The sequence below is a fragment of the Cynoglossus semilaevis genome, chromosome 18 (genome assembly GCF_000523025.1).
Source record: "Cynoglossus semilaevis isolate Cse_v1.0 chromosome 18, Cse_v1.0, whole genome shotgun sequence".
Classification (NCBI taxonomy): Eukaryota; Metazoa; Chordata; class Actinopteri; order Pleuronectiformes; family Cynoglossidae; genus Cynoglossus; species Cynoglossus semilaevis.
The window spans coordinates 10,211,556-10,226,212 of NC_024324.1; the positions used below are offsets into that span (position 1 = coordinate 10,211,556).

A 14,657-nucleotide genomic window follows, 5' to 3' on the forward strand; every position below is an offset into this window, starting at 1 on the left:
GACGAGCTGGTTTACCGCAGCTTTACTTTAAACCAACTGTAATATACCTGTTACAGTACAGAACCAATCACATGTAAGAGTTTTGTTTTTGGTGTGAAATGATTTCTCTCTGCAGAGTAAAAGCTCAAATCTGTAATAAGCTCCTAACTGTCAAAAATTAAACATGCCTTGAAAGCATATGTAAAACTATGGAGGAAGAGTGGTTTGAAGTTTGATTTATTTTTTCATGTTGTGAGTCAACTGAGAAGTCAAATTTCTAACTGTAAATTTTCCACCTAAACAATGGAATGTTATAGAAATGCAGTGATTGAAACTGAACCCGATTTGCTTTAACTATAAACATTACTTTCTATGGGTTAGAAAGCAACATTATTATAAGGTTTGTGTCACAAAAAACTGGTGTAAAAATTATTGGTAAATAATTAGTAGACACGGTACATGGATTGTATCATAACTTGTTGGCGATGTGGTCGGTTAGTCAGGAGTCGGAGAGAGGACCCACAACAGCCACTGCCTCGATTTCCACCAGTCCACCCTGAAGACAAATGTTAGCAGTTACCAGTAAAAATCATCAAGGACTACTAACTGATGGGGATGGAGTCAGCTGTTAAAGATTTCCAGGTAACATTTTGACAATTGAAAGCCAAATATTAAAGAAAGAATTTCGCAGACCAGTATTCAGGTTGTTTGTACTTTGTACTTACTCTAGGGAGGGCAGCCACTTGGTAGGCAGCTCTGGCTGGGAAGTTGCTGCTAAAGACTGTAAAGGAAAAAGACAAAACATTAAATCAATAATAATTAAAGGTTCCATCTTTAAATTCTCATTTGAACTTGATTACTTTTTACAATAGGCCTCAGACTATTGAAGGATTGCAGTGATCCCTGTGCCACAGTGCCACACAGTGGTTACAATATGTGCTCAAAACTAGTATTTTGAAGGAGGGAGAGTCTCCCTCACTGCAGCCCACTGGACACATCTCTTATCAAGGTCAGGGAAAGTTCCCCGTCTGTGGTTTAAGGTTTACTAGAGTCTGAAGATAGGTCGCAGCAGTGTAGGGCAGAGCACCCACGGGGAGAGGGAGCGGTCGCGTTACACCTGGGTGTCTGTTTACAACTGGCTGTGCACCAAAGCTTCCATTACACCTGTGTGTTGTGATAAAAGGGTAAACGGTTTAGCGTAGTGTTGTGCTTTTGTACAGAGGAGGAAGAGACGAGTGAGGCTGTCCATCAGAGGACTGCTGTCCATTCTGAGACGTGTTAGTGAAACATAAGCCACTCCGTCCCCTCGTGGACAAGTGATATGATGGTGCACCAATAAATGCATAAATGCAATTACATGCATACACAGATTGAGGAAAACATGCACAGACATGTGGAACCTTCATGGCAGTAGAACCTTCAGAAGGCAATTACTTACTTCTACTACTTTTAAGCAAATAAACCTCATATTTCCCCACACACAAAAGGTGTCAAAGTTTTACAGACATGTAAACAACTAATTATATTATAATTTAATTTAATGTATATTTAATATGAATGATATTTGCAAATTATTTTATATCAATGTTTATCTTTTTATAGTACATAATACAGTCATGCATTCCACTTTGAGTCGTGTTTTAGGCAGGACAAAAGGATCGGCTTCAAGAGTCTGATGCTGCCAAGTTGACTAAATACTGCCCACATGTGGTTGCTTTTATAAAAGCAGCAGATTGCAACAGAACGACGGAACATTTCCGCAGTTAAATTAGTAAGCCACAGCAGTTGCTTATCAATAATAACAACTTTTAGCAGACCTTGGAGGCCAGTACGTGGTGACTTACAAGTCTTGTAAACCTCATTGACGCTGTTGAAGTCATTGATGTCAGCCAGCAGCACAGTCGTCTTCACCACTGAAAGGCAAAGAGTTTGGTAAAGTGTTATGGTGTTACCAAAAATAATGATCATCAAAAAACTGCATGACATCACCCTGATCTCACCGTTGCTGTAGTTACAACCGGCAGCTTTGAGTATCTCTCCCATGTTGACCAGAGCCTGGAGTTAGAGGAGAGGCAGACTGTACTCAAACTTACAGCTTACAGACTGTCAGTGTTCCTCGCATTGTGGGTAAAACTGATTTTATATGATCTAAATGACTGCCTTGAACCATTTTTGGGTTCTTAAGGTTTCACTTTTTAATCATTCAACCATTCAATTAGTGAATTAATTATGTTCACACTCATAAAATCATGCAGGTGATATGGATTTACATTTTCAATAGATCAAATACTTATTTCTAACTGACAGTTCTCCTTATATACCAATTAATTACAGACCACGTGACATGTGATTTCTGCCCACCTGTCTGGCCTGAGCCTGGACTCCTCCATCAACCAGCTGACCAGAGGCCACGTCCATTCCCAGCTGCCCTGAGATGTACATGGTTCTGTCCACAACCACCGCCTGGCTGAAGACACAGGAGACACACAGAGGTATTTTTGTCTTTCAGTCTACAATGTTAAAAAAAATACAATGTCATGTAATCTCTACAGACTAAATCAATATTTAAATATCCTGATACTTCAGATATATATGAACTACATCAAGGTCATTTAATGAAAATAAGGACTAATCGTTTTTATAAACATAGCTCGTTATGTCTGAACTGACTCCACCTACTGACTGCTCATTGGTCAGAGCAGGATCATCCCCTGTTTGAGAAAAGCCCGATTTATTTTTCTTTAAATGAAGTAACGCTACTTCATAATTTCCAATGAACCAATGGATCGGATTTGTTTATGATACGGAGCAAATAAACGCTGCACCTTTAAGAGATTACCGGATGCGGAAATGGGCTACGGTTTAAATTTAAATCTACTTTTTTGTGTTTTATATTGTTAAAACGTCTATAACTTCGCACTGGTTATTTCTTACCTGTATATCCCCTGTCTAACCGGAGCCTTCGGTGTGTAGACACACTGACGGTGGAGAGCTGCCATTTCTGCTCCAGCACTTCTCCTGATCTGCTCAAAGTCCAACTTTTAACATGTTTTACGAGTTCACGTCCATCAGCAAGTGAGTTCAACGAACACGACGACCACAAAAATACGCCCCCGATCGAACACATGGCGCAACTGCACGCTTCGGAGTTTCACGTTTTGTAGATTGTTTGTATATTCGTATGAAATGATCATGTTACCTGTATGGGCCGATGGCAGCCGGAGCTGTAGTAGTGTTGACGATCTTCCTTATCAAGGCAGACATGTTTTCTTCTGCAGACACGAAGGGAAAGAAAATACCAGCTCCAGGAGAAGCTAAATTAGACCAGTGGCGGGTCAGAAATACCGTAACGTACGAGACAGGGCGCACATTTAGAAACTACTGACTTCCGACATTGAGACTATCAGGCTTTCTGCTTGTACACTAGTTGTGTGTGATTTATTAAAATGTATTCATATATTTTTATTTCTTATATATATAGAATTTACGCTAAAACTTCTCCAGTTTCGCTCATGATTCTCCTCCGGCAACGGAAAGAGCGCGTTAAATGTGTGAACTGTAAAGGAGTTGCGCTTGCAGTAGGGGATTTACGGTACAGCAGCTGTTCGGTCTCGTGGTTCTGGCCTCCTTGTGTGGGTCACAGTGATAAAAAGTAACTTACTTTAGTCTGTTTTCTTTATGCAGTTTTTTTAATTATTTCTTGCACCAATAAAAATAAAGTACATAAACAATAAATTAAGTGATTCAAACATAAAGGTGTCAATTTTAACCTACACATTGAATGTAGACAAAGAAAACTTATGAAGTAATATATTTCAAGTGATATCATATAAACAACGTGGCTGATACTGTACATTTACAAAGTAGATGTTTTTTCCTATTCCTATGATCACTTTTTTTGAAAAGCTTTTTACTATAAATGAAAAATAATTGGGAACATGCATAGTGTAAGAAGCAAAGAAATCAAAACATAAGTATTTTAATGAGTAAAAGCTTGAATGTTGGTTACAAATGTGCAGACTTTCTTCATCTAAGAAAAGGCAAAAACTTCAGTGATTCACGTAAATAACTCCTGGAAATAAATAATAGTTACTGAAAGCACAATTAATAGGAAAATTAAAAAAGCTAAAAACATAATTATGTTTGAAATGCAAAGTGACACAGTAAGAGTGTAACAGGCCTTTTGTTCTACTGTCATACAAGACTCATTAAAGACTGTATTTTCAAATATGTAACTCTATGTAACAGCTTCAATACCAGAAAAAACCCCCAATACAGCCCGTATACAATTAAACTTCAACCAACTGCTTTTAGTCTGACTTTCAAAACACATCACTAGAGTCATAAGACATATTTTTATTTCAATATATGATTTATGCTGAATATGTAGATTGTTTCAAAATTGTACCACTAGAAGTTAACCTTGATGTAAACATACTTATGCAAATTGCAGTTGGAGGTGAAAATGCAGTTTAAGTAAGAGTAAAAAAAAAAGTCTTGTCTGTGTGTGTTTACTGACAGTGAACTGAAATTCATAATTACTGTCCCTTTAATGGTTTGATTGCCAGGAAAATCAAAAAAATTAAGAGCTAAAAGTTGGGCACAAATTATCTAAAAGGACCCTTGATGCCTGATTTGATGACTCAGCTGCATCAGTACTCCCTTGAGCCCAAATGTTTAAATAAAAACACCCTAATATTTGACCTTCATTGTGAAAAAAGAGCGACCTCAGCTCACTATCACCGTCACCGTCAAAAGAAACAAATTGAATGCAAAATCGTTAATGCTGAAATATTAAACATATGAGCTGCGGTGAAAGTGAAAGGATGAAATACAAGTTAAAGTAATAAACAATAATCATTTGTGCAGCCAGTCAAGTTTATCAGTCACTGTTATCTCCTGGATTTAACTACAGCAATAAACAGTGCTATGTGAACGCCCAGCTCCACTTTCACTGATCACACTGAAACCATGGATGTTTTTTTTCTACAGTAACAAAAACCATTTAGACATCATTTTGGAATGGTCTCTCTCTCCCTCTCTCAATTTGATGTCAGCTGTCTCTGATCCTCTCTGAACTTAAATGTGATCAAAAACACTAAGTGAATGAATACATGTGAAGCACTGTGAATAAAGTAAAATTAGCTGTAACTTGTCTGACCCATAAGTATTTCAAAAGCATGCACGATCTGTTGGTTACCATCCTGCTATTTTAATCTGTCCAGTTGTCCTGGAGTAATATTGGACTCTTTCGGTGTCAGTTAATTGCTTTTCTTGAAAATATTTTAAGGCATTTTTTCCACTGAATCATCACTCAGATTGTCTTTGGTCATGGATGAACTTCCACAGCTTTTTGTTGCATGTATTTCCAAACTAGGCTCTGTTGTGTATTTACAGTTTTGTACAAAAAGGTCTGAGGAAGAAAGGACGCTTGTTGTTGATCAGGCTGTTTAGGAAGGTTGTAGTTGCTTGTAGTTTTCTTTGGCCTTGACAAACAGCAGGAACAAATCTGGACACAGTGTGGAGTAAAAGGCTTCAAGGTGTAAAGATCCAGAGGCATTTTCTCTTCAAACAGCAACAACAGCAGATGGGGTCATCCTGATTCCTCTGAGTTTTTAGGAAGTTAGTTTTGTGGTAAAAGTGGCTTTAAAGAGTGACAACAGTCGACGAAAGAAGAACATTAGAAGTTCTGCTGTCGCCGCTTCTTTGCATCCATTGCATCCAGGATGGGCTGCCTCTTAGCCGTGTAGCGCTGCCTCAATTCCTCAATCTCCCGCTCCATCATGGGATCCAAGGCACTCAGTCGCATCTGAAGCTCCTCAAAGTCAAGGTTCTTTAACTAGGTGACAGATCAAAGTTGAAAAAGATGAGGATTAGTCAAGTTCTGACGTTAATTCTAACAATTTTTTCTCTTTTTTTCTACTACTGCAGTAAAGTTTCCAATGTCACTAAATGTAAGTTCACCGTGGAGTCATGGAAGATTTTTACTCACAAAGTCAAAGTCTCCGTCCTGAGGAACCTTCCAGTTGTCGGGGAAGACATTCTTAGACTGGATGTGGTAGCCCGGCTGCTCCTGCCGCTGGTTGTGGTTGTAGTTTTCCTGCTGCTGAGCTGCTTTGTTGGAGTCCTGCTTATCAAAGTAGTCCATGAAGGAGGGACGTATGGGCTGCTGTGGGGTCGCGTGTCCTGTGGAGGATGAAAGGAGTTATGATTTAACTCATAACAGCTATTTTAAGAAGTGTATTTTTTAGCTAAACATTTTCCAATTTAGAAGCCCAGTTTGGTCTGAACACAGTGCTGCTCACTCCTCATAGATCCCTGGTCTTCCTCCTCCTCTTCATCATCACTGTTGATAACCATGGTGCCCAGGTCTGACTCCAACATGGTGCTGCTGTGTTCGATCATGGTCTGCGCTCCGTCACTCATGGTGCTGGTGGCCCTCATGGTGCCTGGGCCCTCTGTGCCTGACTTCACCATGGTGTGAGAGTCGACTTCTGTCTCCTCGTCCTAGATGACACAAGAAAATTACACACACGCACTGTATAACGGCTTGTATGCAGCTTTCCTCTGGCTGCCCAGACTGGAGTAACAACGTACGGAGTTGTCGTCTTCCTCCTCCAGCTCCCTCTGCTGCTCCTGCTGTCGCTTGGCTTTCATCTCCATGGCTTCGGTTATCAGGTCTCTTAGGATTGTGACTGGCTTGGCCTGGCTGATGAACGGGTGCTGGGTGTTTAAACAAAACAAAAAGTTAATTGGATACATTTTTATGTCAATAAATCTGCATCCTTAGGTGTGCATGCTGTCTCTTCCCACCTGGAGAAGCTGAGTTGCAGTTGCTCTCTGTTCTGGATTCTTGACCAAACATTTCTTGACAAAGTCTGTGAATTCATCAGTCCACAGCTCAGGTTTTCTAAATGTTGGAGGAGGGTTGGTGGGAATCATGAAGATTGCCTTTAGATAAAAGAAACAGATGAAGATGATTATGAAAAATACATGATTTGATTAAAAAACTGATTTGTTCATGTTAACACTCACTCTCATAGGATGGATGTCAGCATAAGGAGGTTTTCCCTCTGCCATCTCTATAGAGGTGATGCCCAGGGACCATATATCAGCCACACAGTTGTAGCCAATCTCCTGAATCACCTCTGGTGCCATCCAAAATGGAGTACCAATCACCGTGTTTCTCTTTGCCATGGTGTCCTATAAAAAAGAAAGGGCACAGTCAAGACACTAGACAATCAAAAACATGTTGCAATGATTGTTATAAAAAGTTACCGTAAGTTGTCCAGCGACGCCAAAATCTGCAAGTTTGGCGTGCCCTTCAGTGTTGAGAAGGATGTTTCCTGCCTTGATGTCTCGGTGGATCTTTCTCATAAAGTGAAGATACTCGAGACCCTTTAGTGTGGACTTCAGGATGGTCGCAATCTCATCCTCTGTTAGCTAATGTGAAGGACCACAGCAAAGACAGTTTTTTCTAACCAGAAGTGTGAATTTACACTGATAATATATAAACTGCAGAAAGCAGGAATCAGAGTCACATTTTAGACTCAGATGTACGGTCTGTGTGATCGGCTTTATACACTAACCGTCTTGTTGCGCAACCTGATGATGTCAGAGACAGAGCCAGCTCCGCAGTACTCCATGACAATCCACAGGTCAGTGTTCTTGAAGTAGCTGCCATAGTATTTTACTACATATGGGCTGGAAGAAAAAAGTTGCCAATTTTATAGGTAACCAATCATTAAGCCAAACAATAAAATCTAGGTAATACATTTAATTAATTACTTAATTAATTAAAATATTTTTTAATACTGTTAAACCCCAGATGCTGTCATCCCACCTGTCACACTGCTGCATGATGGAGATCTCCTTAATGATCTCCTGTAGATCTGACTCCACGGGAACCTGCTTGATGGCCACAACCTGACCAGACTCCTTGTGGATGGCTTTGAACACGCTGCCATAAGAACTAAACAAAGACATGTATACAGTGCTTTTCACATTTGGAAAAACCAAGACGATGTGCAAGTCGTATACAACAGAAACGTTTGACACGTTCAGGGGGAAGTCAGAAATGACACATGCATCTCACCCTTCGCCCAGTTTTTCTAGCACATCAAACACTTCCTCAGGCTGTTTAGTCAGACTGTCTTCACTCAGCTTCTTCAGCTTGCTGTTAGAAAAAAAAGAAAACATAATGAAAATGAGTCGACTGTAAATTCCATTACTGAAAACAAGTAGTGAAAGCAACACAACGCTTACCTTCCACTTGTGTTAAAATTAGACTTTAGTTAGTGGTCAAATTATGTGAGTGAGATGATGTTTCATATTTGATCTTTTTTATTATATTATTTTTAATAGAAATTGTGTTCTGTACAATACTACCTAAAGAACTGATCAGTTATTAAGACAGACAGACAGTCCGTAACACTGCTTAAACCGCCATCTAAATGTTATTCAAACCACAAAACGAATCGAAATAAGACTATTGTAGCTTACGATTTGTCCAAAATTTGTGTTTTAAATTAGTAAGGAAAATCGTAAGCTACAAAATTTGTGTTTTAAATTAGTAAGGAGAACTGACCATGAGCAAAGTTTGACAGGACACAGCGAACCCTTACTCAATTAGCAATAAGCTAACTTAGCTCCCGTCAACGGTAGCGTCAGCTAACCACGTTTAAACAAATGAAAATGAACACAAACCTTTTAGGCGCAGACGGCTCCATTATGACGAGCTTCGGATAAAAATAAGCAGAAAATGAATGATGAACTATGTCGGTTTTCGTGTTAAGTATGACGATGTGAACATTCTCCAGCGAATCGTTGTTGTTAAAAGAAAGCTGGTAAAAGACTGGAAGGCCAGCTGAGCCCAGTGTCCGTCAGATGATGGACTGTTCAAGGGAGGATCTTTTACCACACCACCCCCTGTTGAACTGGAGTACAAATAATAATAAAAGAACACTGCTTTTGTTTCGGCGTCAAAAACCTATTTTTTCTTTAATTCATGAACATGAACACATTTAAATGTTGTGATCAATTACACCCATTGTATCACCGTTGTCAGACAAACGAACTTTAAATATGCTGTCATATAGATTGAGTGAGCTCTGACCAATCATATTTGATTTTACTCGGAGGTGATGGAAATGTTGTACGCATGCGTGCCGTTGTAGCGCATGAGATGAACAGAGGTAAACAGTTAATGTAAAACGGTGAGTTCAAAATAATTTTAACTCTAGTAGGATATCTATTACATATTTCAAATAATTAGTGATATTATAAAGACTATTAAACTAATTGAGGATTTATTAAACTCATTTTAATGTCACTAGCCAAAACATAGCAGTACCGCTGCTGGTAACTGTTCCGGTGTTAGCATGCTTTAACGACGTGTAATATTGATGTTAATAGAAGCTAAAATAAACTATTCTGTTTTAAAGGATCAGAAATGGACGCCCAGAAAGAATTGCAGCCCCCAAAACAGCAGCCTATGATCTACATATGTGGAGGTAAGTCTTTCTTTGTCCTTATTATTGGTCCTACTAAAAGAGGTATTTTCCAAGTGCGTTTCTGAACACTTTAGTCGTATTTAGAGAAACTAAATCATACAAAACCTCCTTAACTATCATGATCAGAACTATTACACACCTTAACGAAGGTACCTCTTACCGAACCAGAGTACAAGCCACGAAGCGGAGTTGAGTGTTTAAATTCCAGGATATTTTAAATCGGTTTGTTTTTACGCCATCACTTGTTACAAGTCAAGATGATTTTCTTTCCTACTTACTTTATAGAAATCAACCCAGTTCAAAGTGTGTTTTGGACATATTTCCTGCTCTAAGCCTTCTGTCCTTCATCACAGAGTGCCACACAGAAAATGAAATCAAGGCCCGAGATCCTATCCGATGCAGAGAGTGTGGCTACAGGATCATGTACAAAAAGAGAACAAAGAGATGTATCCTTTATTTAAAATTGTTTGTGATAATGCTGCTTGTTTGTGCTTAGGTTGGCTTGTGTGGTATCTTCCAATAGTTTTATTGCATGTAATCTTACTTAAACAACTTGATATGATTGACATCATAAAAACTTCCTTGACCTCATGATTTCAGTGGTTGTTTTTGATGCCAGATGAAGACGACAAGAAGACGCTGTTTTGTTTGTCAATGTTTTGTGCTTTTTTGTAGTGTACATAAATACGACAGTCAGACCTGATCCTGGATTACACTGTTGTAGTGAAAACTCATCATTTTCCAATTCCATACATGTTTTTCTTCAGGTGACTGATAAAAGTTTTTTGGTATTAAAACATGCTCTCACTGATTTTTGTTTTGTTGCTGTTATTATTATAAGTCTGTAATACATCTGTTTACACCACACACCGAGAAACAAGTACGTTAGGTAAATTGTCTACGTAAAATATTTTCTTGTTCAATGTTCCCATGGAAATCAGTGTCTGAACAGAGCACATTTATATATACAGTATATTCATTTATACACGTTCTGCCACACTATAAAAAATACAAAACACCACCACAACAAATACCACCACAAAACACTCACAATTTGCTGAATTTAAAGTTGTACTTGTGTGTACATTTTTATCTTAAACCTTTGTAAGTCGTGTGTTAATATTTCCTGAATATAACATGGCATCATCTGCAGAGTCTGACAACCTGTCAGTATCAGATGTGGCAGAGAAGAGAACTCGTCTCTGTGACAAGTTTGCAGAAAGAGTGGGGACTGACATTGCAGTGGCTCAGTGACAAACAAAAAATGCAAAAACATCACATAAAAATGACATGTACAACATGTATTAATCATCACATCATTCATTTATTTACTTACATCCAGTAAAATCCATTTAATTCTGCTACAGCTTGTCATCAGTGGGTAAGATAGAAGAGAAAATCTGAAGTTTCTGTCTTTCTGTCTCAAACTGTCTAAAAAACATTTTAAAACAGCGCTTTAATTGTGAATATTACATGCCTGTTTAAGGTTCATCATGCAGAGAAGCTACAATAAATTCCCCAGTGATCGCTGGTGTAGCGTCCACAGTCCAGCTTGTCCAGACCCACCAGGGCCATGTGGTCAGGGGCCAAGTGAGGGACACCATCCTTTGTGGCCGGGCGTAAATAAACCCGGTCGAAGCGGCAGCGACTGACATAGTGAACCGCCTTGTTGCTGTTGGCCTTGGTGTCCCACGTGTAACGGCAGTGCTCCTGTTTGCCCAGTCGTTCCCAAATGTCACAGACACCGGAGGGCAGACCCACCTTCGCCACCTGACACAGAGCCCATTCAGTCGTCATCCAGGGTAACCAATTAGCTTATGCAATTAACTTACCGGGCACCCCTGGTTTAAGGACCCCAGTATCAGGAAATCCAAATAAGTTAAATATTTAAATAAATATTTCAATATTTCAATTGTATTGCAAAAATAATGTTACTTTCGAATGAAAACACTAGGAAAAAAATTACAATCATTACATTATCATTTGTCCTCAATCTTAAATCAGAGACAGTAATGCAATAGAGATATATAAGGTTCAACAATCAGACCAACCTCAGCATCCCTTAGGTTTGTGTCTCCTCCAAACAGGACAGTGAGGTCATCAGGCGCCTCCTTCATCCTGTCCATCACCACATGCAGCTGCTTCATCCGTTCCTCTGCGTGGCCTTTACAGCTCTCCAGGTGTGATGTCATAAGACACAACTTCTGGCCTTTAAAAGTCACCTTTTTTTTTTTTTTCGGGGAACAAATATTAATCTTTCAAATAAAAAGAAGCAGGTTAAATGATCGCTGACGATGCACAAACCTGAGCTACAAGCAGATTTCTCATCATTCGTGTTGTAGGGTAAGTAACAATCTCACTGTCCACCAGCTTGACCCTTGACCTCTTCAGCATCATCCCAGTGAAGTAACCCTCCTCACCACCTGGTCAATAGTAGGAAAGACATCAGAGTACTTAAGGATACCTTGATTAACACACAAATACACACAGACAGAACGATTAAATACTATTCCACTAGGTGGCAGCATATGGCTATGTAAGAGACAGGACTGTTAAATATCATAACTCGTGCAGGGAAAATCACTATTGTTTCCAAATAATTAGGCCGAGGTTTCACACCAAGTACGTAAATTGTGAATAAAGTTTTAACTAAAATATAATTTCTATCATTTTAGGACATGCTTTTTTTAACTCTTTAAATCCAACTCATCCCTTCCACAGCAGATATTAATTTTAAAACTGTACCTTCAATTATGTGGTAGCTGACGGCCCGTTTCTTTAAATACTCGACATAGGGTGTAATGAGCTCCTGCAGGAGAACAACATCTGGAGTGTATCTGCAAAAAGAAAGGGATAATTTGTAAGTACTGCCCTCTGGAGACTAACTTGATCCAGTAACATTTATTTGAGAGAGTATGACTCTTTTTGTCAACAGATGTAAACCTAGAGTAAAGAGTAAATTAAAATATATGAGCTCACAAGACTAGGTAGGAGCACAAGCCTCTGGCACGCTCTGCGAGGTTCACAGTGTCAAGTCCATCCACGTTCCAGGAAATCACTGAGAGTTTATTGTCATCTTCCACAGCAGTTGTGCATGAAGACGATGGACTGTCCTCTGTCAAATCAATGCTAGGAAATGTGCAAGGAATGTCATTGTAAACACACTGTATATATTTGACATCAGCGTTTCAGTAAAGAAGTCAGTGTACAGGACAGAAATTAGAAATGTAGGCGTGAACAACTCTCACAGGAACAGTGTGGTAAGCTGGGTGTAAGCACAAGATGGTGGTCAGAGTGTAAAGTTCAGACAGAGTGGAATTGCCTAAATGACTAATATCTTTGCTCTTCTGGCTCACATGGGTCTGGAATGCTTCAGTTCGAAAAGTACAGACTCACCAGTCTGTTGTAGGCTTCTTATCCTCTTTTTTCTTCTTGGTCTGAGGACTCTTGTCCTCCTGCGAAACGTCTTCAACTTCAAACACCCTCTCCATGTCTGCCTCAAAGAAAGAGTTGAGCGCTCTCTGAATGACGAGAAAAGTGCCAAAGATCAATTCGATTAGTCACTGTAAAGCAAATATGGAATTGTTTACGCCCCTTTATTGGTATAATCAACTCCTTAACTCTTTAAGATGTCAAATAAAAATCTACCGTACCTCCATGTCCCAATCATTTTCAGCCAGGTAACACTGAGCCACTGCGATATCAGTCCCCGCGACATCTGCAAACTCGTCACACAGACGAGTTCTCTTCTCTGCCACATCTGATACTGACAGCTTGTCAGGCTCTGATGAGGATGCCATGTTATATTCAGGAAATATTAACACACTAGTTACAAAGGTTTAAGATTAAAAAAATAAAAAATTAAATGTTTTGCATGTTTACTCTTGGTGATGTTACCTATAAATCCTTCCGGGTGGACGCAACTTCTACGTTTACACACGTGCAACTTTAAATGCAGCGAATTGTGAGTTTTTTGTGGTTGTATTTATTGTGGTGGTGTTTTGTTTTTTGTTTTTTATAGTGTGGCAGAACGTGTATAAATGAATATACTGTTGATATAAATGTGCTGTGTTCAGACACGGATTTCCATGGGAACATTTTTTTTGCGCGGACAATTTACTAAACGTACTTGTTTCCGGTGTGTGGTGTAAACAGACGTTTGACATTGGAGGCGCTATTTAATGTTAAATATGGTTTCAATTACTCTGAATACAGTCAAACAGATAATGAGAACAATGGTAAATAGTCCAGGCTACGACAGGGTCCTCAGTAAGGTAAACGGAATACTAGATTATAATTATTGTGTCCGTGTTTATTGTAAGAGTTTTTGTGACTACACGTTAACACACTCTGTGCTTTCAAATTAAAACTGCTGATGCATATATTCTTTTCTCAGGTAGAAGTGTTGTCCGCCACACCAGGGAAGGTGGTGTGTGAGCTGCGGGTGGAGGAAGAGCACACTAACCGTATGGGGACACTACACGGCGGGATGACAGCCACTCTGGTCGATGTCATCTCCACCATGGCCGTCATGTACAGTGAGAGGGGAGCACCTGGGGTCAGTGTGGATATGAACATAACGTGAGTTCACTAACTTTGTTCAACACATTCTGTTTAGATAACCTTGAATGGGATATGTGTTTCAGGGATTTCCCCGTACAATAAAATGTTTAAAGTTTTTTAAGGCATTAAAGTGATAAAAATATGGTATATTATGACTTAATGTATCTGGCAGATATGTAGCAGGGTGATAGTTATAGGTTGAAGGGAAGTACACAGCAAGTTGAAATGATGATAAATAACACTTAATGTGTGAAATAAATAATGGTCGTCTTTCAGGTTTTTTTGAAAACTCAGGGAACCATGTGAATATTTGTGGTTATAGAATTGCTGGTTTTGATCAAACATCTCCGTATCTTTCAGATATATAAATGCTGCCAAGCTAGGAGAAGATGTTATCATTACAGCGCAAGTCTTGAAACAGGGACGGACGCTGGCCTTTGCCACTGTAGATCTTACCAACAAGGCCACTGGGAAGCTCATTGCACAAGGAAGACACACCAAGCACCTCGGTAGCAGCTAAAGGAGCCCCACCCTGTGCCTAAAGATACTTACTTACTTGTCTATTTATTTAGGAATAAAAAGTCACAGTTAATGGAAATTGTC

At 39.3% G+C, this 14,657-nt stretch overlaps 5 protein-coding genes and 1 long non-coding RNA gene across 8 annotated transcripts; 3 read left to right on the top strand and 3 right to left on the bottom strand.

The window, feature by feature from the left end:
* Positions 1-199: 199 nt before the first annotated feature.
* On the bottom strand, positions 200-3,335 carry rida (reactive intermediate imine deaminase A). 2 transcript variants are annotated; one of them, XM_008331665.3, is made up of 6 exons: positions 3,179-3,335; positions 2,341-2,446; positions 1,980-2,034; positions 1,824-1,892; positions 705-760; positions 200-535 (listed from the first exon to the last, which is right to left on the bottom strand). In XM_008331665.3, the coding sequence occupies exons 1-6, from the start codon at positions 3,241-3,243 to the stop codon at positions 479-481; spliced, it is 408 nt and encodes a 135-aa protein (XP_008329887.1). In that variant the 5' UTR covers positions 3,244-3,335; the 3' UTR covers positions 200-478. The 2 variants fall into 2 exon arrangements, with proteins under 2 accessions (XP_008329887.1, XP_024920882.1); XM_025065114.1 differs by lacking the exon at positions 3,179-3,335 and adding an exon at positions 2,914-3,002.
* On the top strand, positions 485-6,045 carry LOC112488517 (uncharacterized). The gene is made up of 3 exons (XR_003052646.1): positions 485-621; positions 2,314-2,471; positions 5,911-6,045. It is a non-coding gene; the product is annotated as an uncharacterized LOC112488517 (long non-coding RNA).
* stk3 (serine/threonine kinase 3 (STE20 homolog, yeast)) lies at positions 3,650-8,916 on the bottom strand. The gene is made up of 11 exons (XM_008331663.3): positions 8,686-8,916; positions 8,075-8,155; positions 7,823-7,951; positions 7,569-7,683; positions 7,258-7,422; positions 7,015-7,182; positions 6,793-6,930; positions 6,577-6,702; positions 6,285-6,486; positions 5,972-6,165; positions 3,650-5,818 (listed from the first exon to the last, which is right to left on the bottom strand). Exons 1-11 carry the CDS (start codon positions 8,706-8,708, stop codon positions 5,660-5,662), a joined length of 1,500 nt encoding a protein of 499 aa, XP_008329885.1. The 5' UTR covers positions 8,709-8,916; the 3' UTR covers positions 3,650-5,659.
* Positions 8,917-9,072: 156 nt separating this feature from the next.
* polr2k (RNA polymerase II, I and III subunit K) lies at positions 9,073-10,302 on the top strand. Its single transcript, XM_008331661.3, has 4 exons — positions 9,073-9,194; positions 9,423-9,491; positions 9,845-9,937; positions 10,092-10,302. The coding sequence occupies exons 2-4, from the start codon at positions 9,431-9,433 to the stop codon at positions 10,112-10,114; spliced, it is 177 nt and encodes a 58-aa protein (XP_008329883.1). The 5' UTR covers positions 9,073-9,194; positions 9,423-9,430; the 3' UTR covers positions 10,115-10,302.
* A 491-nt stretch (positions 10,303-10,793) lies between these two features.
* Positions 10,794-13,412, bottom strand: tdp2b (tyrosyl-DNA phosphodiesterase 2b). Its single transcript, XM_008331670.3, has 7 exons — positions 13,145-13,412; positions 12,888-13,012; positions 12,471-12,620; positions 12,237-12,328; positions 11,796-11,914; positions 11,543-11,713; positions 10,794-11,261 (listed from the first exon to the last, which is right to left on the bottom strand). Exons 1-7 carry the CDS (start codon positions 13,289-13,291, stop codon positions 10,983-10,985), a joined length of 1,083 nt encoding a protein of 360 aa, XP_008329892.1. The 5' UTR covers positions 13,292-13,412; the 3' UTR covers positions 10,794-10,982.
* acot13 (acyl-CoA thioesterase 13) lies at positions 13,328-14,652 on the top strand. 2 transcript variants are annotated; one of them, XM_008331672.3, is made up of 3 exons: positions 13,328-13,455; positions 13,888-14,072; positions 14,415-14,652. In XM_008331672.3, the coding sequence occupies exons 1-3, from the start codon at positions 13,444-13,446 to the stop codon at positions 14,572-14,574; spliced, it is 357 nt and encodes a 118-aa protein (XP_008329894.1). In that variant the 5' UTR covers positions 13,328-13,443; the 3' UTR covers positions 14,575-14,652. The 2 variants fall into 2 exon arrangements, with proteins under 2 accessions (XP_008329894.1, XP_008329893.1); XM_008331671.3 differs by lacking the exon at positions 13,328-13,455 and adding an exon at positions 13,590-13,765.
* Positions 14,653-14,657: the final 5 nt, after the last annotated feature.